This window comes from Leucoraja erinacea, chromosome 3 (genome assembly GCF_028641065.1).
Source record: "Leucoraja erinacea ecotype New England chromosome 3, Leri_hhj_1, whole genome shotgun sequence".
Classification (NCBI taxonomy): Eukaryota; Metazoa; Chordata; class Chondrichthyes; order Rajiformes; family Rajidae; genus Leucoraja; species Leucoraja erinaceus.
Window position 1 is genome coordinate 57,786,280 of NC_073379.1, and position 24,772 is coordinate 57,811,051.

General features: G+C 43.3%; 2 protein-coding genes across 4 annotated transcripts in view; one reads left to right on the forward strand and one right to left on the reverse strand.

The window, feature by feature from the left end:
• The window catches only part of focad (focadhesin), a 228,058-nt gene extending 220,051 nt beyond the window's left edge, over positions 1 to 8,007 (forward strand). For all 3 annotated transcript variants that reach the window (XM_055632770.1, XM_055632768.1, XM_055632769.1), the window contains exons 43-44: positions 1,438 to 1,513; positions 6,505 to 8,007. In XM_055632770.1, the coding sequence (XP_055488745.1) occupies positions 1,438 to 1,513; positions 6,505 to 6,578 (150 nt within the window). In that variant the 3' untranslated portion in view covers positions 6,579 to 8,007. The remainder of the gene's footprint in view (positions 1 to 1,437; positions 1,514 to 6,504) is intronic.
• A 1,939-nt stretch (positions 8,008 to 9,946) lies between these two features.
• The window catches only part of hacd4 (3-hydroxyacyl-CoA dehydratase 4), a 49,104-nt gene continuing 34,278 nt past the window's right edge, over positions 9,947 to 24,772 (reverse strand). The window contains exons 6-7 of the mRNA XM_055632772.1: positions 14,044 to 14,175; positions 9,947 to 11,365 (exon numbers count right to left, since the gene is read on the reverse strand). Of these exons, the coding sequence (XP_055488747.1) occupies positions 11,289 to 11,365; positions 14,044 to 14,175 (209 nt within the window). The 3' untranslated portion in view covers positions 9,947 to 11,288. The remainder of the gene's footprint in view (positions 11,366 to 14,043; positions 14,176 to 24,772) is intronic.

The window sequence follows — 24,772 nt, forward strand, 5'->3', positions numbered from 1 at the left end:
CTGATGTAAATGTTGACTGGGCAATAAATAATAAGTTGAATTGTTGAATCCAAGGATTAACTTAAATACACATGAACAGTAATGTTGGTGACTACTAAATATAAATCTATTCAAAACATCAGCTAAAGTAGGATGAAAAGAAGCACCTGCAATGTTGTAAATGGCATTAAGGGACAGGAGAGGGGCTGGTTCATTGGTAAGGAAAACATGGGAGCACAGCACCACATGGCCTGGGCATATACCTGGACATACAGTGCCCTCCATAATGTTTGGGACAAAGACACATCATTTATTTATTTTCCTCTGTATACCACAATTTGAGATTTGTAATAGAAAAAAATCACATGGTTAAAGTGCACATTGTCAGATTTTAATAAAGGGTATTTTTATACATTTTGGTTTCACCATGTAGAAATTACAGCAGTTTTTATACATATTCTGACAATGTGCACTTTAACCACATGTGATATTTTTCTATTACAAATCTCAAAATGGATTACAGAGACAAATATATCAATGATGTGTCTTTGTCCCAAACATTATGGAGGACACTGTATATACAAGTGTGATAGCCATTTACAAGAACTACTTGTTTGATGCAAACCCTATAAACTAACATGGATGATATAACATTGCATTCCATTATCGCTTTGATTAGCTAATAACACATTTGGTGTACCATTTTGATCCTTGAATCCTTGATTAATGTTCCAAGAAAATAATTTTCTATTGGTGCTCTTATCTTATTCTTGGAAATAATCAATTGACAGCATATAATTTTTTTTTAGCATTTATAATAAAACTAGACCAAGTGTAGACCCGTTGGGTCTGCTCCCCCCAATGCAAGATTCCACTACTCACCCATTCACCCAACGCAAGTCGTTCCCCCAACGCAATATTGCACCTATAGCCCCCAACTGCAGCTCCATCCCAAGCCCCGGGCTCGGTCCTCACTCCAGCTCCAGCACCACCCTCCCTACTGGGCGTTGGGCGCCGGCAGCCGTCACTATGCGAGCGCTGGAGTGCCCCTCCCTCCCGGAGTGTCCAGTCCTGCCATAGCGAGTGGATTGTGACGTCACTCGGGTTTTTTTCCAAAACGGGTGAGTTTTCGTGCTGTTTTTAAAACTTTAAATTAAGTTCTGAAATATAGGTGGGAATGTGAGGGGAAGATGTTTATCGCCTCAATGGGAGAAATGTGAGTAGACTGTGTGAAAACGGGAAGGCTGTGGCCTAGTGTTTGGAAGAAGATAGGAAAGCAGATTGACACATCGTTGGCACAAACACAAACAATAGGAAGAGTTTTAATATTATAGAGATGATGTTTTATGCAACTGCACTAAAATATTTTAAGAAACACAAATTGAGATTGCTGTTTTAAAAATGATAATTGATCATAGGCTGTTGAATTGATTTTTATTCTTCTGTTTTTAATTTCAGTTTGTTGATTGGTTCTTTGCCTTAGTAGAAAGTCCACTTGGATCATTACCAGCGAACACATTGAATTTGATCAAAGGTAATATTAGCGACAAGCCCTTCGACCAGCCGAGTTCGCACTGATCATCCGTTCACACTAGTTCAAAGTTATCGCACTTTCTCATCCACTCCCTACACGTCAGGGGCAATTTAGAGAGGCCAATTAACCTACAGATCTGTACCCGTACATCTTGGAATGTGGGAGGAATCTGGAGCACCCGGGGGAAACACCCACATTCACCCTTGTTTCCTATTACTACACTTGAAGCAACATTTTATCCCTTACTAGACGGCCGGTGGGCATGTTGGGTCCCTGTCACAAGGACGTCCCGTTCCCCCAACACAATATTTTACCAAACTGTGCATGCGCATCTGCTGCATTCAAAGTTGTGCCGTTGACAGCAGAAATTAAGTTAAAGTTAATAAAGTGAAGAGAGGACCCGTGGAGGCATTTGTAAAATGGAAAGAAACGTACCCGTGGAGCCGTTGTGTCCCCGTGGTGAGGCCAGGCAAGTACAGGCGAAAGGGAAAAAATGGCAATCTGAAAATCGACCTAGAGGCGCAGGTCACAGCTGTTTTAATGCTGTGACATTGTGAAGCCAGAGATCCTCATTGTGACGCGCACAGCAACCCTCCTCCAACTGTGCATGTACACAGAGTGTTTTAAGTTAATTTAAGTTTTAAATGTCAATAACTTGTAAAATATAGCATCACTGAACAAAACTTGATTGATGCACATCCCACTACAATGGTGCATAAGGTTGGCCAAAAATGGTAGCGCTATTGTGTACCGTTTTGGAACACGCACACATACAAACAAACAAACAAACAAACAAGCAAGATGAGAGTTTTATTAATATAAAATAATAATATATAGATTATCTCAACTAATGTTGAACTAAATATATTTTCTTTAAAATTGCCGTCATGTTGGACAGTAAATCATCATAATTGAAATATGTCACACTTCATAGATTCTCCAGTTCTGTAATGTATCAAGAGGAACTTGGGCTGATTGCTTCTTAGTGAAAGGAATCGGTCCTTTTCAATTCCAGATTGGGCTTGATGATTTTATCTTGTATAATATCCTCTGTCTAGGGTTTTGTTAATAGACTGTTGCGGGAATGCCTCTGCTGGAGTGGGGCCAGTAACTGCCTTCCATTATGACCATTTCCACTCTAGTGGGACTCTGTTTGGACTCTGTCTTGCTGTGTGTCAGAAAGACACACAGCAAGAGCCATCTGAGGCAGGAGAACAGAACAACAGAAACACAGGAAATTCTGTATTTTCTCTGTAAACTAGCTGTTAGGAAAGCAGGTGTGAAGTATTTTTATAGTATTTTTATAGTATATCTTCACTGTTTGGCTTTTTGTAGAAAGAGTAGTCAATGTACAAAACTCCAGTGATGAGATTCTAGCTTAGATATGGAGATTATTTATATTGATATCGTGTGACATTTTTGATGTGTACAGTACAAAGAATTAAGGGAACAATTTCAATGTACAATCAGAATATGGCTTTTCTAATTTCTTGGCTTTTCTCATCTTTGCAGCTTGCTTCCAAATGTTCTCAGCCCAACATTACTACTTTGTCTTTACCTTCCTCCATCTTTAATATTCATGGCATGAATTCCCCTTGGATAACCTGTTGAGCCACCCCAGCATTACTGGCTTGCTATGAGCATAAAGTTTAGGTGCTTCTACTCTCAAAAGGTGTTTTTGTCTCTCGCTTCCAGATTTCCCAGCATTCTTTCTCGCACATGCACAATCTTCTTTAACTCTAGCATCAACCACCATGCTCATTTCTGCAATTCACTTCAAAGTCTGGTCACTCAAAAAGTATTGTCTTTATGTTTCGCTGCTTTTGCTGGGTGTATGATTTCACTTGAAACTTTGCTCACGGGTATAAAACCTTGCCATTCACCTAAGAACTTCTTCCTACCTACATATCTCTTTCCCCCGTGCAACCCACTACACAGATCACACCTTGTTTGACTCCCCCCGTTAATGGGTTGGACAGGCTAGATGCAGGAAGATTGTTCCCGATGTTGGGGAAGTCCAGAGCAAGGGGTCACAGTTTAAGGATAAAGGGGAAATCTTTTAGGACTGAGATGAGAAAAACATTTTTTACACCGAGTGGTGAATTTCTGGAATTCTCTGCCACAGAATGTAGTTGAGGCCAGTTCATTGGCTATATTTAAAAGGGAGTTAGATGTGGCCCTTGTGGCTAAAGGGATCAGGGGGTATGGAGAGAAAGCAGGTACAGGATACCGAGTTGGATAATCAGCCATGATCGTATTGAATGGTGGTGCAGGCTCGAAGGGCCGAATGGCCTACTCCTGCACCTATTTTCTATGTTCCTATGTTATATTTTTCTATAGGGTAGCTCAACATTTCTATAAAATCCAGTCTGCAGTGTTTCTCTGTGAGCCATCTTCCCAGCCTTTGCACTGATCAACTTATTCTCCACAATGAAGCTTCGCTGCTTTTGCTCTCTCTTTCATCTGGTCAATTCTACCTATATCTTCATCTCTCCCCACATGCAAGATCTCCAACAGGTGCATCTATACTATATTAAAACCCTCATCTTGTCCTCTTCCGGTTTGCGTTGTTTTTAAATCTGCGCAAAAACAGTACCCTATATCGCTAGGATTTGTTTACCACCTTACTCACCGTTCCCCTCTGCTCCAAGCGCACAAAGTTTTGTTCTGATCGGTGAAATATTATAAATGTTATGAAGGTTTAAAAATTGTTAGATCAGCAGATTGGTCTTCTCGCCTGTCAATCGCCAGGAAGGTAACGCCCCTTCCGGCATCCACTGTCAATCACCAGGGCGGGGAGAATAAAGCCCCGGAGGCCGGGTGTGAGTCCAGAAGTCAGGCGTGAGTCAGTCAGCCCGGAAGCCGTGAGAGTCGAGTCCAGAAGCCGTGAGTGAGTGAGAGTTGAATGCACCAGCCGTGAGTGAATGAACTGTGAGTCAAGAAGCTGTGAGTGAGTGAACTGTGAGTCCAGAAGCCGTTGGTCAATGAACTGTGAGTCAAGAAGCCGTGAGTCAGTGAACTGAGTCCAGAAACTGTGAGTCAGTGAACTGTGAGTCAAGAAGCTGTGAGTCAGTGAACTGTGAGTCCAGAAGCCGTGACTGAGTGTACTGTGGGTCCACAAGCTGTGACTGAGTGAACAGTGCGCCCACAAGCTGTGACTGAGTGAACTGTGGGCCCAGAAGCCATGAGTGAGTGAGTAAACTGTGGGCCCACAAGCCATGAGTCAGTGAACTGTGAATCCAGAAGCCGTGAGTCAGTGAACTGTGAGTGCAGAAGCCGTGAGTCAGTGAACTGTGAGTGCAGAAGCCATCCGGAGCGCAGAGCCTGCCCCATTGCAGCAAACTCGAGATCATGGGGAAGTGAGGTGTGAGAGTGGGGGGGATTGAGGGAGCCGGGCGCTGGCGAGGCTCACCACCCCCGCCCACACACCCACAAGCCCCTCCCATCGCACACGCCACCCTCCCCAGTGGTAGGCCACGGCACCCCCACCCTACCGGCCTCTGCCTGAAGATGTCCCCCTCCCCTGGCTACAGAACGCTCCCTCCGGTCCCCACCTGATGCCTCCCAGTCCCTAGCTACAGGACTAGCACAAGAATCCATTCAGCCCACAATGTCCATACTAGCCCTCTGGAAACCTGTCCCTTTGGCCCACAAGCCCTCCAGAAAGCCCCCCTGCCCCCCCCCCCCCCCCCCCAAAGTTCTCACTTAGTCTAATGGTTCCCTAAAAGTGGCGAGCTAAGTAGACATTGTGGTGAAGAAGATATTTGGCACCCTTGCCTTTGTTGAAAAGGGTATGGAGTATAAAAGTTGGCACATCATGATGCAGCTGCACATTGGTGAAACCACGCTTGGAGTATTATGTGCAGTTCTGGTCGCCCAGCTATATGTCAATGAGTTGCAAAGAGTGCAAAAAAGACTAATCAGTTTCCTAGGGTTGCAGACTTGAGGTATGGAGAGAGATTGGATAGTTGATACCATTTGGCGAGTAGGAGGCTGAGGTATGACCTTGGTGAGGTACAAGATTATGAGGGGCATGGATAAAGTAAACACTCTGACTTTTTCTCAGGGTAGAGGATTCCAAAACAAGGATATAGACTTAAGAGATGGAGAGATTTAGGAGGGACCTCGGGCATCTTTTTCACGCAGAAGGTGATCTATATCTGGAATGAGCTGCCAGAGGGAACTCTCGAAACAGATAAAATTATGAAGGACATTTGGCCAAATGTGGATATGAATGGTTTTTGAGATCTGTGGTCCAAGTGCAGGCAAATGGGACTAGTTCAATATGCCAACTTGGTCAGTGTGGGCAATGTGGACCAAAGTGCCTGTTTCCGTGCTGCACGGATCTATGGCTCTCTACAAGGGAGTTATGGAGTATGAAGAGTGAGCGATCAAGTGATGATGAAGACAGCTTGGGATCAGCCCTGATTACAACGAATGTTAAAGTGGGCTCGTGGCTGACTAGCATTTTCCTGCTGTTTCTTACGCTGACCAGTAAATTTAATTCTGTTTCACTTTTTCACTTTCTGCAGATATGGCCTGAACTGCTAAGTATTTCCTCCATTCTATTTTAAAACAACTGAAGTGCTTTGAATCACATGGTTCCATCATTTCTTTGCTATACTTTTTGCTCTCCTCTATTTAATTCATCTTCTCTTTACATCTCCTCCGGATGTTATCATGATTAAAAAGCCTTCATCACGTTTCCCCACCCAGAACACCTTTTGTGTCATTCAGTCCGTCCTGGTTAAGAACTATCACATGCATTCACATTCCCTATTCCTTGCCACTCTTCTCCCTTCCATACTGGTCTAACGGAAATCACTTTGCCAAATTTACAGTGAAACTCTTAATTAGAAAATCATAACTAGATAGCCCATTGTGCTAGACCTCCTCAAGCAGGTCCAATACTGCCTTGGGAGATGATTTTTCGTACGCTTGTGGTTTTTACCTTCAACGCACTCTTAACAAATGTTCACTTCTTTTCACAGCGACACTACTAGCTCTGCGGTTTTTGCCAGAGTTCAGGAAGAAGGCAGTTTGGACTCGCACATACGGCTGGTAACTGCCATTTGTTCACAATCTCCTGTTTGAAACTAATCAGATGAACTGGCTTTGCCAGCAAGCTCTGTTGGTGCAAATTAAAAGAAGTATTCACATGGCACAGAGCTAGTCAAAGAGCCATAGACTTCAAGCTGCTGATACGGAAATTGCTCCAGAGGTTGCATCTATCACATGCAAGTTGGTCATTACATATGAAGAGATATTTAAACAGTTAACATGACTTAAAAATAGAAATGTTCTTGAAGCGCTTACCAGTGTGTCGGGAATGCATTTGAAAACTGACACATTTACCTTGTGGTTTGAAGTTCTGTTTCTTAAGAATCCTTATTGTCGTTTAAGTTATTGACATGTGGCTCCAGGAAGAGCTATTTTTGTTATTTCACACCATCATCTTATGTACTAAGAAAATGTGCTGCTGTAAGTCAAACTAATATAATAAAATAGCAATTCATGTCCAGAAATTACAAGCTTGAAGGTTTTGTGTCATCCGTGTTGATTCAATATAACTGAAAAAACTGTTGCAATCTGGAGGGATTTCCACACTATTCTGTTTTAGGTTCTGTGTTTCAAGTTCTGTGGATTGTGTGCTTGACAGATAAATGTTACAACAATAAACTGCATTTATGGATAGCTTGAACACAGGAAAATATCTCATGGCACTTTGTAGGAGTATGATAAATAAAATGTAATGCTTAATCCCAGATTAAGGAAAATCAAAGTAAGATTTTAATGAGTAACAAGAGGTAGAGAAGTGAAGAAGTGAAGAGTGTTGTAGAAATTAGGACCTCAGCCGCCTAAGTTATGGCTGTTGATGATGGAGCAATTAAAATCATGAATGTGCTAAAAACCAAATTTACGACAGTGCCGATTTTTATGATGGTACCTGGACTGAAGAGATTATGGAGGAAGTAATTAATGGAAGCATAATAATCTTTAAATTAACTGTTTCTTTTTTTGAGAGCCCATGTAAGTCAGTGGCTGAAACATGATCGGGATTTGGTGTGACATAGGAAACGGGCGAAAGGATTTTGGATCATATCTTTGTGGAAGACTGGAGGCTGATAAAGTGTCCATTGGAGCAGAAAGAGCAAAGGCATGGATTAAAAGTTAACAACAGCTTCTAGGCAGAGGACAAGACAGAACTGAGTTGCGAAACTAACAGACTCAGATAGTGCAGACATGTGATCAGAATTTTATCTTGTGGTTCAATATGGTTCCAGGCTTGTGAAGAGTCTGGCTCCACCTTCAGAGGTGGCTGAGAGAGGGAGGAAATTGATGGTTATGGGACAGTTTGTGGCAGGGACCCCCAGCGTTTATATGGAGGTAACTTGCTCGTCTGGTACTGTATTAAATATACTCCGTTTCCACTTCATCCTTTACAAAAGCAGTTCCCTTCCCCATTTCTGCCCCCGCCATCTGGCAAGATCACTTTTCAAGGAATCGTGTGCCACAGTTTGAATAAAGTTCAAAACCACATGTCTTCCCTCCAGGCTGACTATACATTTTGAACTGTAGTCTGCTTATGCACGGCCAAAGACAAACTACAGCTGTGGGTCCAGCCAAATGAGCAGCAGTAGTTTTTACAAAATAATTATCCCCCACTATGTAAGCATACTGTGCAGTTTAATGCTGTATATTTTACATTAGAGATCTTGGCATTGCCCTGTAAACATGTGAACATAAAAAATTAAACTCGTCATAACTGATCAACCATGATCATATTGAATGGCGGTGCAGGCTCGAAGGGCCGAATGGCCTACTCCTGCACCTATTTTCTATGTTTCTATTAACTGAGAGAAAATTTGTTTGTTGTTTTCCATTGGTCACACGTTAAAGCTATAACACATTGTCATGTATTCCAATTGATTTAAATATTTAAATTTCATTCATTTTTAAGAAATAACCATATTTCCACAGAACTAATTTACAAAGCATAATGTTGATTGAGAGGATTATACTGATGGCGACTCATTGTAAGGCCATAAAACGGGAGTCTACTCCGCCCTTCAATCATAGAAACATAGAAAATAGGTGCAGGAGTAGGCCATTCGGCCCTTCGAGCCTGCACCGCCATTCAATATGATCATGGCTGATCATCCAACTCAGTGTCCTGTACCTGCCTTCTCTTCATACCCCCTGATCCCTTTAGCCACAAGGGCCACATCCAACACCCTCTTAAATATAGCCAATGAACTGGCCTCAACTACAATCATGGCTGATTTATTTTTCCCTCTCAACCCCATTCTCCTGCTTCTCCCTGTAACCTTTGACGCCCTTACTAATCAAGAACCTAGCAATATCTAATTTAAAAATAACCAATGCCTTGGCCTCCATAGCCAGCTGTTAATATCCAGTTATCTCTTAAATATTAATGCTCTATTCTGGAAAATGTACTGAATAATTTATTAGATAAAGTATGCATAAACTCATAAATTCAATTATACAAACATTTTATTTACTGGCTTCTATTTTACCTGTATTAAAAAAAGTACAAAGCAGAAATATTGACGAAAGGAAAAACAGGAAATACATGCTTACAATGAAAATGACTGTGAGTTGCAAATTTAACCTCTGAGATTATATTCCAGTCTGCAGTTGCAAACGAGAAAGCAATAAACCAGTTAATTAGTTATGCTAAGCAAAAAATGTGTTACTAATTTTATACCGTCCTAGTGATGTTGCATGATGGATATCAGGATATAATAGCGCAAAGTGCAGTTTCATGTGGTGTTAAGCATTGTATATCAAATGCTCAGAAGGGAGTTAGTAGGATCCTCAAAAGCATTTTTTTAAAGGTTTTACCAGTTTAAACATTCAGGAAGTGGTGATGGTAGATAGTGTGGAAAGTTTTTCTCCCTTTCACTTCCTAACTGACTATATTTTCAACTACTTGGAGTGAGCATGTGTTTGTATCCACGCAGGCATGGAGACCTCTCTCCCGAGCTGCTCCATTGTTTCCTGCCATGAAGGAGCCAAACAATGCATGGGATCATGCCCAAGCAGAGAGTGAATGTGCAGCTACACACCTCATACTAGCTGTTGTGTGCACATACTGTAAGGTCTGTTGGTTCTCTATTCGCAGCTGTTCCCTTTCACTTTTGATGTGAAAGTATAGACACTTCCTGTACCCTCTCAATGAATCAATTTTGCGATTCGTGTTTTGTTGTTAAAGTGAATAATCTCACTGACCAATTCATTTGTCCCTGCTTGCTTCAAAACCCACCCCTTAACCCGAAACCCATCAAATTCACAACCAGCATTTATGAACTTTGAATCAATATGCAACGTATACAGGATCCACGCAAAGTGCCCTACCATTATTTATTTGAAATCTTGTTGAATAATAAACCAAAATTGCTTTAAAAAATTGGAAGCATTCAAAAGGCACTTTATTGCAGTTTAGAACAGCACATTGCTTCGACCCACGTGTGTGAAAATTATTTTCAATTCTTTAGTCCGAGGGTGGTGAACCTGTGGAATTTTTTGCCACAGAAGGCTGTGGAGGCCAAGTCAATGGATATCTTTAAGGCAGAGATAGATAGATTATTTATTAGTATGGATGTCAGGGGTTATAGGGTGAAGGCAGGAGATTGGGGTTAGGAGAGAGAGATTGGTCAACCATGATTAAATGGCGGAGCAGACTTGATGGACCAAATGGCCTAATTCTACTCCTATCGTTTATGACCTTATGACCAGATAACAATTTTGTCTGGTAATGAGAAATAACTAACTCTTACTGATGTAGCCTTTACTGTTGCCTTTGTACAACAAGCACTTGCAGAGGTCATATTGAACAATCATAATTTAATGTCTCATGGAGAACTATGGAAACAGATTGTAGGCGTAGAGCTGAAATGTCTTAATATTATAACAAAGGGTTAAGTTTCTGAGGAAGGCTTTGCCCAAATGTCCCACTTTGTCCCATTCAATTTCTTTGTTAGGTTCCTTCTCCCAGATGGCCTGTTTAATCGGCTAGTCTCTTGAATAGAGAAAGTCTGTCGGTTGTTCCTGAGGAATATGAACAATCACAAGGGTCCTGATCATGTTGTGATCGATTGTGAGTTGGTAGTAATCATGGGGAAGATATGATGGTCATAGGTTTCTTACTTGCAGGAGGAGGAGGAGGAGTGACCATCTGAGTGATGCTCAAGGGAAGCAGAGAGTGGTGGGGGAGCTAGGAAGATGTGGCAGCGATATAAAGGGATGCACGGCTGCTTCTACTGGCCCACAAGCTGAGCTGTAAGGGAATTTACCTCATCACTATCACTTCATGCTTCCTTTCAACCCTTGGGTTTCATGAGGCCTGGGGAAAGTGGCTTTCTGTAGTTGAAAATGATTGTTTTAAAAATGCACACTGGCAGCCTTGCATTATTATTAAACAATATCCTGCCGTTTGTGAACAGATTAGTCATCCAAACTGCATCCTGGTTCCGTCTAAGACGGGAAGTATGCTGGTTTAAGGTGGGCTTGCATCTTGTTTCATTCTACTTAAACTTTCATCCCTGGCAGTAACCCATTCATCCTTGGGAGTTGAGGCTGCGCCCATTGTCTGTAATAAAGTCTCACATTGAGCTCTGCACTACATGTAGTTTAATTGCAATTCAAATGTCCTATGACAAAACTCAGAGGCTTCAGATAAAAGCGTTAGCTCCAAATTTTATGGCAGCATTTATGGATTCTTGGGGTAGATGCCGACTGTGATCTGAATCCGTCATTCTGCTTTAAATCTCTGCTTTCTTGTATATTCCTTCCGTTCTTCATAGAATTGTTTGCAGCTGCTGTACATACCTAAATTAAACACAGAGAAGCTAGTACATTTTAACAAATGCAACCAGAAGGGGAAGTACTTTTACACTATGTTAGTCAGACTGAAAATCCAATTAACAGAAATATGATGGATCTATTGATCTGTTTGGTCTCTTTTACATTGTTTTCACCTAGTACTTTGTCCACAGAATTGTAAATTGGTCCTATTGTGTAGGATAGTTTGGGTGTAAGGGATGATTGTTGGTCGATGCAGACTAACGATGGGCTGAAGGGCCTGTTTCCATGCTGTATCTCTAAAGTCTAAATTCTTAGATTTCTGGTGACTATTTCCTCTTTGGGATAATAATGAATGAAGGAGGCTGTTTGGCTCATCCTTATTTATCATTTGAGAAGCAGCCATCAGATTGTTAACAGCAATTGATTTTGTTAATCCACAGGAGATTTTGATTGCATCTTAAAACTATTTTCATACAGATTTTGAACGGGAGGAGGATTCTCACAGTAGTGCAGCAGGTTGAGATGCTGGCTCACAGTGGCAGAATCACAGGCTCAATTCTGACCATGGTGCTGTCTGTGTGGACAGGACCGGCCTTAATCCAATTGCTCCTAATTGGGCCCCGTGCCAGAGTAATCTACTGTTGGCTCGGGTAGATCTACCCCGGGTGGAGGGGGGGGGGGGGGGGGGGGGGGAGAGGGTAGAGGGGTGAGAATGGGGGGGGGTAGACAGGGGGGGGGGGGTGTAACGGAGATTGGAGAGGGGGAGGTGGGTCATTCCCTCACGGTCCTGGGGCAGCGCTACCGCCCCTCCAGTCGCCGTGCTTCACGCTCACACACCCAGCTCCCCCCCTCTCTACCCGGGGAGACGCGGTGAACAGTACAGGGAGGGCCGGGCCGGGGGTTGGAGCAACATTTACAAACCTCGGCCTCAGCTCAAACCCGTCCACCCAGACCCCGGCATCTGCTCCCGCCACCAGCCCTCCACCTCCCTTCTCTCCTTCCCTACCCTCCCTCTCTCTTCCCTTCTTCCCTCCCTCCCTTCTTCCTCTCTTTTTTCCCTTCTCTCCTTCCCTCCCTCCCTTCTTTCTATCCTATCCTCCTTCCCTTCTTTCTCTACTTCCGTCTCTCCTTCCTCCTTTCTCTCCCTCCCTCCCTTCACTCCTTCCCTCCCACACACATGCACGTAATGCACAGACAAAACACACACACACACAGACACACACACACACACACACACACCCCTAAGTTAGGATGGGGTAGAAGCCCAAAGGGTAGGATGGGGCTGAAGCCCAAATTTAATGCCTGGGCTGGTTTTTCACCAATAGCTATTGGTTTTCCAGGATCTAGTTAATTAAATATTTATTTTTTCACTTCATTGTCACTAAAACAAGTGGTTTGTAAAGGACCTGTCCCACTTGGGCGACCTAATCCGCGAGTCCAGAAGAGTGCCTTCGACCTTCAAGCCCGAGGGCACTCGCCTGGAAAGCCTCGAGCTGGATCGACCGGCCGTGTTGAAACCGCGAGCTGGATCGACTGAACCGAGAGCTGCATCTACCAACCGCACACACACACACACACACACACACACACACACGCACATCGCGAAGGTGGGGGCCAGGGACAAGGGAGGAACGCTGTCTGCACGATGAAGAAGAAGGTAAATGGCTGCCACAATAATGGTAAGTCCTTTAGTGTGCGCAGGGGGGGGGGGAGAGAAGAAGGGGGAGTACGGGGGGGGGGGGGGGGGGGAAGGGGGAGAGAGAAGGGGGAGGAGAAGGAGTGGAGACACTTTTAAGAAGTTTAATAAAGTTAGCGGGCATTTTATCTACCGGTGGGTCTTCCTTGGTCGTGAAACTCCAATGAGCCAATCAAAATGGTCGGTCAGTGAGGAGATGGCCTACGGCTGCCCTTGAGTGCCTGTAAGTAAATAGCAACCCCACTCCACTGCACTACGAGTGAAAAAGACCCATGCTGACCAAATCTTACTTGCGGAAAAATGTTCAACATGCTGAAAAATTTTCTGCGACCCAGCTGAGGCCGCGAGTAGGCGGGAACCTCCCTCAAGCATGAGTTCCAGCCACCTCATACGACCTCCTAGGACCTCGTGTCGATCATGCTGCAAGTTTGAGTCGAGGGCAAACTCTTCTAAACTCGCAGCTTAGGTCTCCCAAGTGGGACAGGCACTTGACCATGTACTTTTCAGAGGTGATCTACACATTTTGTTTGTTACTTGTAGACTTACATGTATGCAATTTTATATTAAATTGTAGCTTAGATTTGTTTGCTCCTTTAACTCACAGGCACTTTATAAGCGGACATTTTGATTACTTTCCATTCTACCATAGATATATAAAGTCTATAATAGACTTTATTTATATTTCTATGATTCTGCAGACTTTGGCTGGGAACCTCGGGCTCACCAAAATTGTTCCCAATTGTGCCCCACGCTTCCTAAGGCCGGCCCTGTGTGTGGAGCTTTGCACATTCTCCCTGTGACTGGGTTTCAGCCGGGTGCTCCGGTTTCTCCCACATCCCAAAGTTGTGAGGGTTTGTACGTTAATTGGCCATGGTTGAAAATGAGTGGATGCGAAAGTGGGATAATATTGAACTAGTATGAGCTGGTGATTGATGGTCAGCGTGGGCTCGGTGAGGCAAAAAACCTGTTTCCAAGCTGTATATCTCTTTTTTAATGTTCAACTTACCACCAATAAGGATTAGACAGTAGAGCTGCAATATATATGGAAAATGCACCAGAATGCGAAAGGGTCCAGGTATTACAAACGAGTTGGTTCCATAAAATTCAAAATAGGGCAATGACTGATAAATGGCAATTACTGCAACAAAAGGAAAAGTTTGTTAGTAAAGTGAACATTACAAACTTAGAGCTGATTGAAGTAGCTAAAGACCTACATGGCTTCCATTTAAAGAGATGCACAGCAGAGTAGGAGACCATTTGACCCTCATGTCAGTCTTTGCTGCAGGCTAACTATACTAGCATCTCTGGATGCTTTAAAGAGAGAGTTAGATAGAGCTCTTAAAGATAGACGATTAAGGGGATATGGGGAGAAGGCAGGAGTGAAGTACTGATTGTGGATGATTAGTAATGATCACATTGAATGGTGGTGCTCGAAGGGCCGAATGGCCTACTCCTGCACCTTTTGTCTATTGTCTATTCTCAGTCTGAGAATGTGTAAGAAGGAACTGCAGATGCTGGTTTCAACCGAAGATAGACACAAAATGCAAGACTAACTCCACGGGACAGGCAGCATCTCTGGTGAGAAGGAATGGGTGGCGTTTCAGGTCGAGACCTGAAGAAGGTCTAATTCCTTTTCACAAGATTTCATATATTTCACATCCAAGTACATTAAATGCAACAAGGATTATAGAAGTGCCCAGATACAAAAATAGAATCCAATCCAATACACAGTGGAGCTTTTTTTGCCCTGGAGTCTCCTCCTACCATGAGCTCACATTGTGTTCAGTTTACTGTGTGCTAATGAAGATCTCTGCCTCCACTGTCCTTTTACACAATGAGTCCTAGACCATCACTATCGTGCCCTCTGGCTGAAAAATATTTCTTCCTACCTCTTCTCTAAAAAATCTCACAGTTCGTTTAAATCTGTGCCCCCTGGTTACTGAGCTCTCTATTAAGAAACATCTCTTCCCATCCATTATCCAGACAGGTTAAAAATGTTATTTACTTCACTTACTTAGTTACTTACTAAATGTTATGCTCTTCCAATAAAAATACTTCACCTTTTCACTTTCTCTCTCAGCTATTATTCTCCAAACCTGGCAGCTGCTTCTTAAATCTCTTCAGTGCCCAATCAATCCAATGGAGTATTTTCCACCTTACAATGTGATGACCAAACACAGCACACTATGGCAGCAGTGCCTCACAAGAGGTTTCCCTTGCAGTTCTTGTATTCTCTGCTTCAGGAAAATAAAGAGAAATATCCCACAGTCTATGTGGCTTCCTTTACATTGGTGAAACCAAGCGAAGACATGCCGATCATTTTGCCAAGCACTTGGGCTTTGTCCACCATGGCCTGCTGAAGCTCCTGGTTGCTAACCATTTTAATTCCCATCCCATACCAGCCTTTCCCTCCTTGGCCACCTCCACAGGAGACCCCGGGGGATGTACCTCTTGAAAACAGGTTCACCCTCATGGAAGCTGTCGGGACAGAAGACACTGCTGGTCTGAGCGGCGGACAGGTCTGCGATTCAAAACGTGGCGCTGAAGCAAAGCCGAAGAGACAGACGTCGGGCAGAGCCGTGGTAGTCGGGGACTCCATAGTGAGAGGTACAGACGGGTTTCTGCGGCAACAGGCGGGATTCAAGGATTGTGTGTTGCCTCCCTAGTGTCAGGATCCAGGATGTCACGGACCGATTACAGGGCATCCTCAAGGGTGAAGGTGAGCAGCCGGAAGTGATACTGCATGTCGGCACAAATGACATCGGGAAGAAGAGGAAAGACATTTTGCAGCGTGACTTCAAAGAACTCGGAAGAAGACTGAAAAGCAGGACCTCCAGTTTGCTTCCAGTTCCTCATGCTGGTGAGGGCAGGAACAGGGAGATAGGGAATCTGAATGTGTGGTCGAGGAGCTGGTGAAGGGATTTAAATTCTTAGACCACTGGGATCTGTTTTGGGGTAAGGATAAATTGTACAAAAGGGACGGGTTGCACCTTAACAGTAAGGGGGACCAGCATTTTGGCAGGCAGGTTTGCCACTAAATAGTAGGGAGGAGGAGAGAAACTGGAAACATAAGGATGGAGTTAAAGGGAAAGAGAGAATAAGAAACGTTAAGAAAGACACCAGAATTAACAGGGCAGAAAACAGGGATAGGAGAGTATGGCCAAGTGAAGTAGGAATCAATGTGAAAGGTGAGGGGCGTAGTGGATTAATATTATATATGAATGCACAAAGTATAAGAAATAAAGTGGATGAGCTTGAGCCTCAGTCAGAAATTGGCAATTATGATGTGAGAATCACGGAGCCATGGCTGCAAGAGGGCCAGGGCTGGGAACTGAATATTCAAGGGTATACATCCTATCGAAAAGGTAGACAGGTGGGCAGAGGGGGTGGGGTAGCTCTATTGGTGAGGAATGAAATTCAGTCCCTTGCGAGGGGTGACATAGAATCAGGAGATGTAAAGTCAGTATGGATAGAACTGAGGAATTGTAAGGGTAAAAATACCCTAATGGGAGTTATCTACAGGCCCCCAAACATTAGCCTGAATCAAGAGTTACAATTGGCATGTCGTAAAGGTAATGCTACTGTTGTTATGGGAGATTTCAACGTGAAGGTAGACTGAAAAAGTCAGGTTGGTACTGGACCCCAAGAAAGGTTGTTTGTGGAGTGTCTCCGTAATGGATTCTTAAAGCAGCTTGTACTGGAGCCAACCAGGGAGATGTCAATTCTGGATTTAGTGTTGTGCAATGAACCAGATTGTATAACGGAACTCAAGGTAAAGGAGCCATTAGGAGGTAGTGACCATAATATGATAAGTTTTAATCTACAATTTGAGGGGGAAGGGAAAATAGGAAGTGTCAGTATTACAGTTGAACAAAGGGGACTATTGGGTCATGAGGGAGGAGCTGGTCAAAGTTGACTGGAAATATACCCTAGCAGGGATGACCGTGGAACAACAATAGCAGATATTTCTGGGAAGATTACAGAAGGTGCAGGATCAGTTCATTCCAAAGAGAAAGAAAGATTCTAAAGGGGGAAATAGGTGACTGTGGCTGACAAGGGAGGTCACAGACTGTATATAAAAATAAAAGAGAAGTATTACATAGCAAAGATGAGCAGGAAGCCAGAGGATTGGGAAACTTTTAAAGAGCAACAGAAGATAATTAAAAGGCCAAGATGGGGAGAAAAGATGAGGTACGAAGGTAAGCAAGCCAAGAATATAACGGAGGATAATAAAAGCTTCTTCAAGTATGTGAAGAGGGAAAAATTAGTTAAGACCAAAGATGGACCCTTGAAGACAGCAACAGGTGAATTTATTATGGGGAACAAGGAAATGGCAGACGAGTTGAACAGGTACTTTGGATCTGTCTTTACTAGGGAAGACACAAGCAATCTCCCAAATGTACTGGTGGCCAGAGGAGTTAGGGTTACGGAGGAACTGAAGGAAATTCACATTAGGCAGGAAATGGTGTTGGGTAGACTGATGGGACTGAAGACTGATAAATCCCCAGGGCCTGATGGTCTGCATCCCAGGGTACTTAAGGAAGTGGCTCCAGAAATCGTGGACGCATTGGTGATCATTTTCCAATGTTCTATATATTCAGTATCAGTTCTTGTAGATTGGAGGGTAGCTAATGTTATCTCACGTTTTAAGATAGGCAGGAGAGAGAAAACATGGAATTATAGACCAGTTAGCCTAACATCGGTGGTGGGGAAGATGCTGGAATCAATTATAAAAGATAAAGTAGCGGCACATTTGGATAGCAGTAACAGGATTGGTCCGAGTCAGCATGGATTTACGAAGGGGAAATCATGGTTGAATAATCTTCTGGAATTTTTTGAGGAGGATGTGACCATTTTACAAGGTCAATTACCCCCCTTGTTCCTGGACGATCCAGCGCAATGAGAGCTATTTGGAGTCTATAAATTACAACAAGCATAGACTAGTGTTTTTTTTCCCCCTGATTAGACCTCCAGGTCACCCAAGCTGTTTCAGCATTCCGATCTTCAAACGCAAGCTCCTGCCTCGAGAAAATGGACAAGGGAGAGCCAGTGGATGTAGTGTACCTGGACTTTCAGAAAGCATTTGATAAGGTCCCACATAGGAGATTCATGAGCAAACTTGGAGCACATAGTATTGGTGGTAGGGTGCTGACATGGATAGAAAATTGGTTGGCAGACAGGAAACAAAGAGTAGGGATTAACGGGTTCCTTTCAGAATGGCAGGCAGTGACTAGTGGGGTACCGCAAGACTCAGTGCTGGGACCGCAGCTATTTACAATATACATTTGTGATTTAGATGAAGGGATTAAGAGTAACTTTAGCAAATTTGCAGATGACACAAAGGTGGGTGGCAGTGTGAACTGTGAGGAGGATGCTATTAGGATGCAGGGTGACTTGGACAGGTTGGGTGAATGGGTGAATGCATGGCAGATACTGTTTAATGTGGATAAACGAGGTTATCCACTTTGGTGGCAAGAACAGGAAGGCAGATTATTATCTGAATGGTATCAAGTTGGGAAAAGGGGAAGTACAACGAGATCTGGATGTCCTTGTTCATCGTCACTGAAAGGAAGCATGCAGGTACAGCAGGCAATGAAGAAAGCTAATGGCATGTTGGTCTTCATAACAAGAGGAATTGAGTATAGGAGCAAAGAGGTCCTTCTGCAGTTGTACAGGGCCCTAGTGAGACCACACCTGGAGAATTGTGTGCAGTTTTGGTTTCCAAATTTGAGGAAAGACATTCTTGCTATTGAGGGAGTGCAGCACAGGTTCACAAGATTAATTCCCGGGATGGCGGGACTGTCATATGTTGAAAGAATGGAGCGACTAGGCTTGTCTACACTGGAATTTAGAAGGATGAGAGGGAATCTTATTGAAACATATGATTATTAAGGGATTGGACACGCTAGAGGCAGGAAACATGTTCCCGATGTTGCGGGAGTCCAGAACCAGGGGCCACAGTTTAAAAATAAGGGATAGGCCATTTAGAACAGAGATGAGGAAAACAATTTTCACCCAGAGAGATGTGAATCTGTGGAATTCTCTGCCTCGGAAGGCAGTGGAGGCCAATTCCCTGGATGCTTTCAAGAGAGAATTAGATAAGAGCTCTTAAAGATAGTGGAGCCAAGGGATATGGGGAGAAGGCAGGAACGGGGTACTGATTGTGAATGATCAGCCATGATCACAATGAATGGTGGTGCTGGCTCGAAGGGCCGAATGGCCGACCTGCACCTATTATCTATTGCCATAGTGAGGCCACATAAACGGGAAGAACATAACCTCATATTCTCCTTTCTTAGCTTGTGACCAAATGATATGAGCATTGAATTCACAAGTAATTCCCCCGAACCCTCCTTTCTTTTCCCTTCTCCCCTCATGTGCACACATTTCTTCCATTACCCTATTCACCCTATTCCTTCCACTTGCTCCGTATCCTCACCTTCCATCCCCAAATCCCATATTATTCCCCCTCTCTCTCATTTTCATTTGCTTACATCCATGCAATCCCTCCGGCTTTATATTCCACTTCCCTCCTTTCTTTATCTGACACCCATTTGTTTCCATTTCACCTCTAGTATCTGTCATTCTGCCCATCACCCCCTCCATCACCTGTATCCATCTATCATGTGTAAGGCTTTGCCCCACCCACACCTCCTTTCCAGGGTTCTTCCCTATAGTCCATCAGTCTGAAGAAGGGAGTATGAAGGAAATGCAGATGCTGGTTCACACCAAAGATAGACACAAAATGCAGGAGTAACTCGGCGGGAGTAAACTCAGGCAGCATCTCTGGTCTTGACCCGAACCGTCACCTCTTCCTTCTATCCAGAGATGCTGCCTGTCCTGCTGAGTTACTCCAGCATTTTGTGTCTATCTGCGGTCTGAACCCAAATTATCATCTGTATATTTCCCTCCACAGATATTGCCTAATCCACTGAGATTCTCCAGCCGTTTGTGGTTTGCTCAAGAGTCCCGCATTTGCAATTTCCTGTTCTCCGTCATATCCTTTTGTCCATCTTATCAATCTGATCAACCTTTCCTGCTATCTTCTGTGGTCATGCTTTCAAAACGATCTCTGAACCATGATATGTAATATTTGTTTATTTGCCAGTGGCCACACAACCTCTACAGTAAAAGTAATACCTAACACTTCCCCATTTTTTTAAAATCAGATGACCAGACCACATATCTTCCTAGGTAGACAAAAATGCTGGAGAAACTCAGCGGGTGAGCCAGCATCTATGGAGCGAAGGAAACAGGCACCGTTTCGGGCTGAAACCCTTCTTCAGACCTTCCTGTAGGCTTTAGATTTCTTCATCTGTCTCATAGTCAATCTTTGCATCATTGAAGTGCTAATTCCCTTTAATGATCTATATCAGTGTTGAAGGCATAAGCCTACGTCATTGATATCTAAATAATAAAGGGAAGCAGCATGAAGACTAGCGAAGCCACAGTGAAAACCCTTGGTTGCATTATCTGTTGCTTCCTGATTTTGGATCCATTGTTCACATGTCCTTTTGTTTAATTGTAATGTTTGCACAGCAAACACCCTGCACAAATCCATATCGTCCCCATTCATTTCATGACTTATTACTGTTTTTATCTTCTCAAAACTCAACAATGTTCATCCGACAGAAGCTTTACAAATTTATACTCTTTATTAATTGGTGCCTTTCCAAATGATGATATTAAACTGTTCTTTTTTTTTCCTAATAAGTTACCCATGACAAGGATAGACAGACTGGTCTATAATAAGTCTCCACTTTTCTCCTGGTTTAAATAAAAATAGATCTTTTACAGACTCTGCGAAGCTGCAGTATTTGTGGACCGCAGACTTTCAAGATTTCCCAGTTTATTCTGTCACCATCAAATGAAGAAAATAGTTGTTGCATGGAAGGTATGTGGTTCTGAAGGCCCTGTTGCGACTGTACTAAGTGATTGGATACAGGATCACCTCCACAATCTATTCCCTCACCTCTTCCCCACCCCCATCCCAATCATTAAGTGTCTCTGAGATACATACAAAGGACATGTTTGCCATTTCCCTATAGGGGAGAATCTAGAATAATTTGAGGGCGAGCCACCCCTGGCTGATGCAGTAATCTGATTTAGAGCTCTGGGCACAACAAAGTTAAAGGATTTGTCCAAATTCCATTTTGCCTTTTATGGCTACTGAGCAACACAGTGTATTTAAAACTGCCTTTCACCTCTGGTTGTGATCCTGGCTGGAGATAAAGGATGAAAGTCTCGTCACTCGAGTCACAAATGAATTGTGACAGACTCCACCCTATTTCCAGTCAGAATAAATCCACAGTACAGAACTGGTCTGAAAGGGCTGTTGAATATGACAAGACTCAGTTGACAGGCCCAGACTGTGGAGAATTGAAATGTCATGCTTATATAGCAGAGGGAACTCTTCTGAAGCATAGGTTGAAAAGCAATCACATTGACAGGTCAGAGCTTCACAACTGAGCCTAACTATTAAAAAACATTTAAGATATCAGTCATCTTTGTAAACTTTTTTGAATAACTACTCTGGTCTTATTTACTGCGTTTTCTGTTGCAGACATCACCCTCTGCTGTTTGTAATAGCCCTGTCCCACGGTGCGAGTTCACCTACTAGTTATCCCACGTTAAAGATCAAATCAAACTCGTGGTTTTCCACGAGATTCCAAGTTTATTTTAAGAATAAGGAGTAAGCCATTTAGAACGGAGACGAGGAAACACTTTTTCTCACAGAGAGTGGTGAGTCTGTGGAATTCTCTGCCTCAGAGGGCGGTGGAGGCAGGTTCTCTGGATGCTTTCAAGAGAGAGCTAGATAGGGCTCTTAAAAATACCAGAGTCAGGGTATATGGGGAGAAGATCATTGGGGATGATCAGCCATGATCACATTGAATGTCGGTGCTTGCTCGTAGGGCCAAATGGCCTACTCCTGCACCTATTGTCTATTGTCTTTATGGTCACGAGGTTCAACGAGTTCCCACATGTATGTCTAAGTTTGCTGTTTACTTCCCATTTCTGCGATGTACCAAGTTCCTCTCCCGAGTTACTCTTGAGCCAACAACGACTACCGACGTGCGGAAAAATCATCACATGATAAAAATTATGTCATGCAGTTTTTTTTTTACTATAAAAAGCTACCTTGGTTAAATTTCTTAAGGTTACGGAATCAAGGGATATGGGGAGAAAGCAGAAACGGGGTACTGATATTGGATGATCAGCCATGATCATATTAAATGGCTCGAAGGGCCAAATGGCCTATTCCTGCACCTATTTGCTATGTGTTTATACCTTTTAAATGGTTTGACATGCGTTTCAGGATTCAAACATCTGTCTTTTCCAATATCCCTTTCCCTGTATTTCTCTTTCCCCAACTCCTATCTCCTCCACCTGCCAGTCCATCTGAGTGTAGATATGAAGTTCTTCTTGGCTGTCTATCTGTATGTGTGGACTTTCCATTAAAAGTCATCCGTGATCATTATCTCACAATCTTCCAGGTGTTTTTGCCACTCATTTCTCATCGAGTCATGGCTTCATACAACACAGAAGCAGGCTCCTCCGCCCACCATGTCCATTCCAACCATGGCCTTCCTGACCGTTATTTGAGTTCTGGTCCATATACTTTGTAAACCTGCCTCCGTCGCGTTCTCAGATTACGGCTACAGTACTTACTGGGTTGAGAAAAAAATCATCAGATGCCTTCTATTCCGCCTGCTGCTCACGTTAAATCTACGCCCTTTGATGAGTTCAATTAATCTGATTATTGTCTGTCCTCATTCATTTCATTATACGTTCACTTGAGCAGCGTGTGTCACTGCTCCAGGGACCCGGGTTCGATTCTAACCTCCGCTACTATTTTATGGAGTTTCCCCCAAGTGCTCCCTTTCGCTCCCCGCACGCTGCTTTGTTGTATGAATGCTCCCCGCAACACCTGCTGTGTTGTATGAACCCATGACTCGATGAGAAATGAATGGCAAAAACACATGAAGGACTGTCACCTTCGCCCGATGTGTCGGTGAGCGGTCGAATGGGGCTCAGGTGGGAAATTGATGTGAATGCGGGCAGAAATGAGATTGAGGTAAATGAGTGTTTGACGGCTGGCTCAGTGGGCCGAAGGGCCTGTTTACGCCCTATGGGACATTTTCACCAGGTGTGTGACGCTGCCATACGCGAAGCTTCGCTATTTGTAAAGGTTTCTTGTCTAATGTATTTTTTTTAACTCACTGAACCCGAGTTTTAGGATTTTTCAATATACCTGTATAGGCTGACGGTTAGTACATTTCTCACCCCTGTTTATTCATCGCTCACCAGACTGTATTTCAGGGATCTCGCCTCACACATGTATCATTGGCCACGTTATCATATCCTGCACTGTCTTATCCGTAACTGTGGATGGCAGCGAACGACCCCAAAGGATATTTCCCTTTGTGTTGGCAAAGTTTAGCAATAGCTTTATTTTTCACACAAAGGCGATTTATTTTTAAGAGTTGATGTGGATCATTTCATTTTCAAATATTCTTATTCAAACAAGAGATGGACACAAAAAACTGGAGTAACTGTGTTGCCTATTCCTTTTCTCCGGAGATGCTGTCTGACCCGCTGAGTTACTCTAGTTTTTTGTGTCCATCTCTTGTTTGAATAAGAATATTTGAAAATGAAATGATCCACATCAACTCTTAAAAATAAATCGCCTTTATGTGAAAAATAAAAGAGTCTCAACCCGGGTCAGACAATCGGGTTGAGACTCTTTTTTTCAGCGATGCTGCATGACTCGCTGAGCTACTCCAGCTTTTTGAATCCGTCTTTGGTGTAAACCACCATCTGCCGTTCCTTCATTCCTGACAGGCAGACTTGGCGGACCTTTTTTTACTCACTTTTTTTTCCTCTGTCCAGCTGCCGAGTTAAGAGTACCCACGAGTTAATACGGTAAACTCACAAGTCACTACAGAAAACTCACGGGCTACTACGGTATTTCAGCGAGTTTAAAAGTATCAACATTTTCCTTCAAGAGTATATTTAACTCATGGAAATCTTTCAATATGTTGAAAATTTTTCACAAGTTAACCCGTTTCCCGAGTACCTGCCAGTACGTGACGAGTCGCTAAGTTACGTCCACGAGCTCCGACGTTCCCGCGACGTTCATTCTACGTGATTACCACGAGTTTGATTTGTTTTTAACTCGGGATAACTCGTGGGTGGACTCGCACTGTGGGACAGTGGTTTAAGTGTGATACAAGTTCCATAGTTCCACTTTAACTATTCAATTCTTCCACTCTCTAGTTAGATTTGTGAGATGGAAGGAGATTTTGTCAAAACTTTTTCCCCCATTGAGTTCACATTTGTAATAAAAACCAAAACATAACTATTCCCATCTATTTCTTTCAACACCTCACATTCTTTCTGGGCATTCCACCGGGGTAATATCAATGGTATTAATATTGCATTTTCCAACTTCAGGTAACCCATACCACCTGTGTACCCCCCCATTTCCGATCCATCTCTGGTCTTCCGACATGTCCCTTTTCCTTTTCTACCTCCCTCCAGACCCTCACCACCTATTATCATCCATCCTGGTTCCATCCACCCACCACCCACACACTTCCCTCATCTGGTCCATTTGCCCTTCATCTCCCCCTTAATAGTTCCCATTATTGCCATCCTTACTCATTAGATTCCATCACTGGTAGTCTTTGTGTTTCTGCTCGTCATCCTCCTAGTGGTCTTCACATTAACCCTCC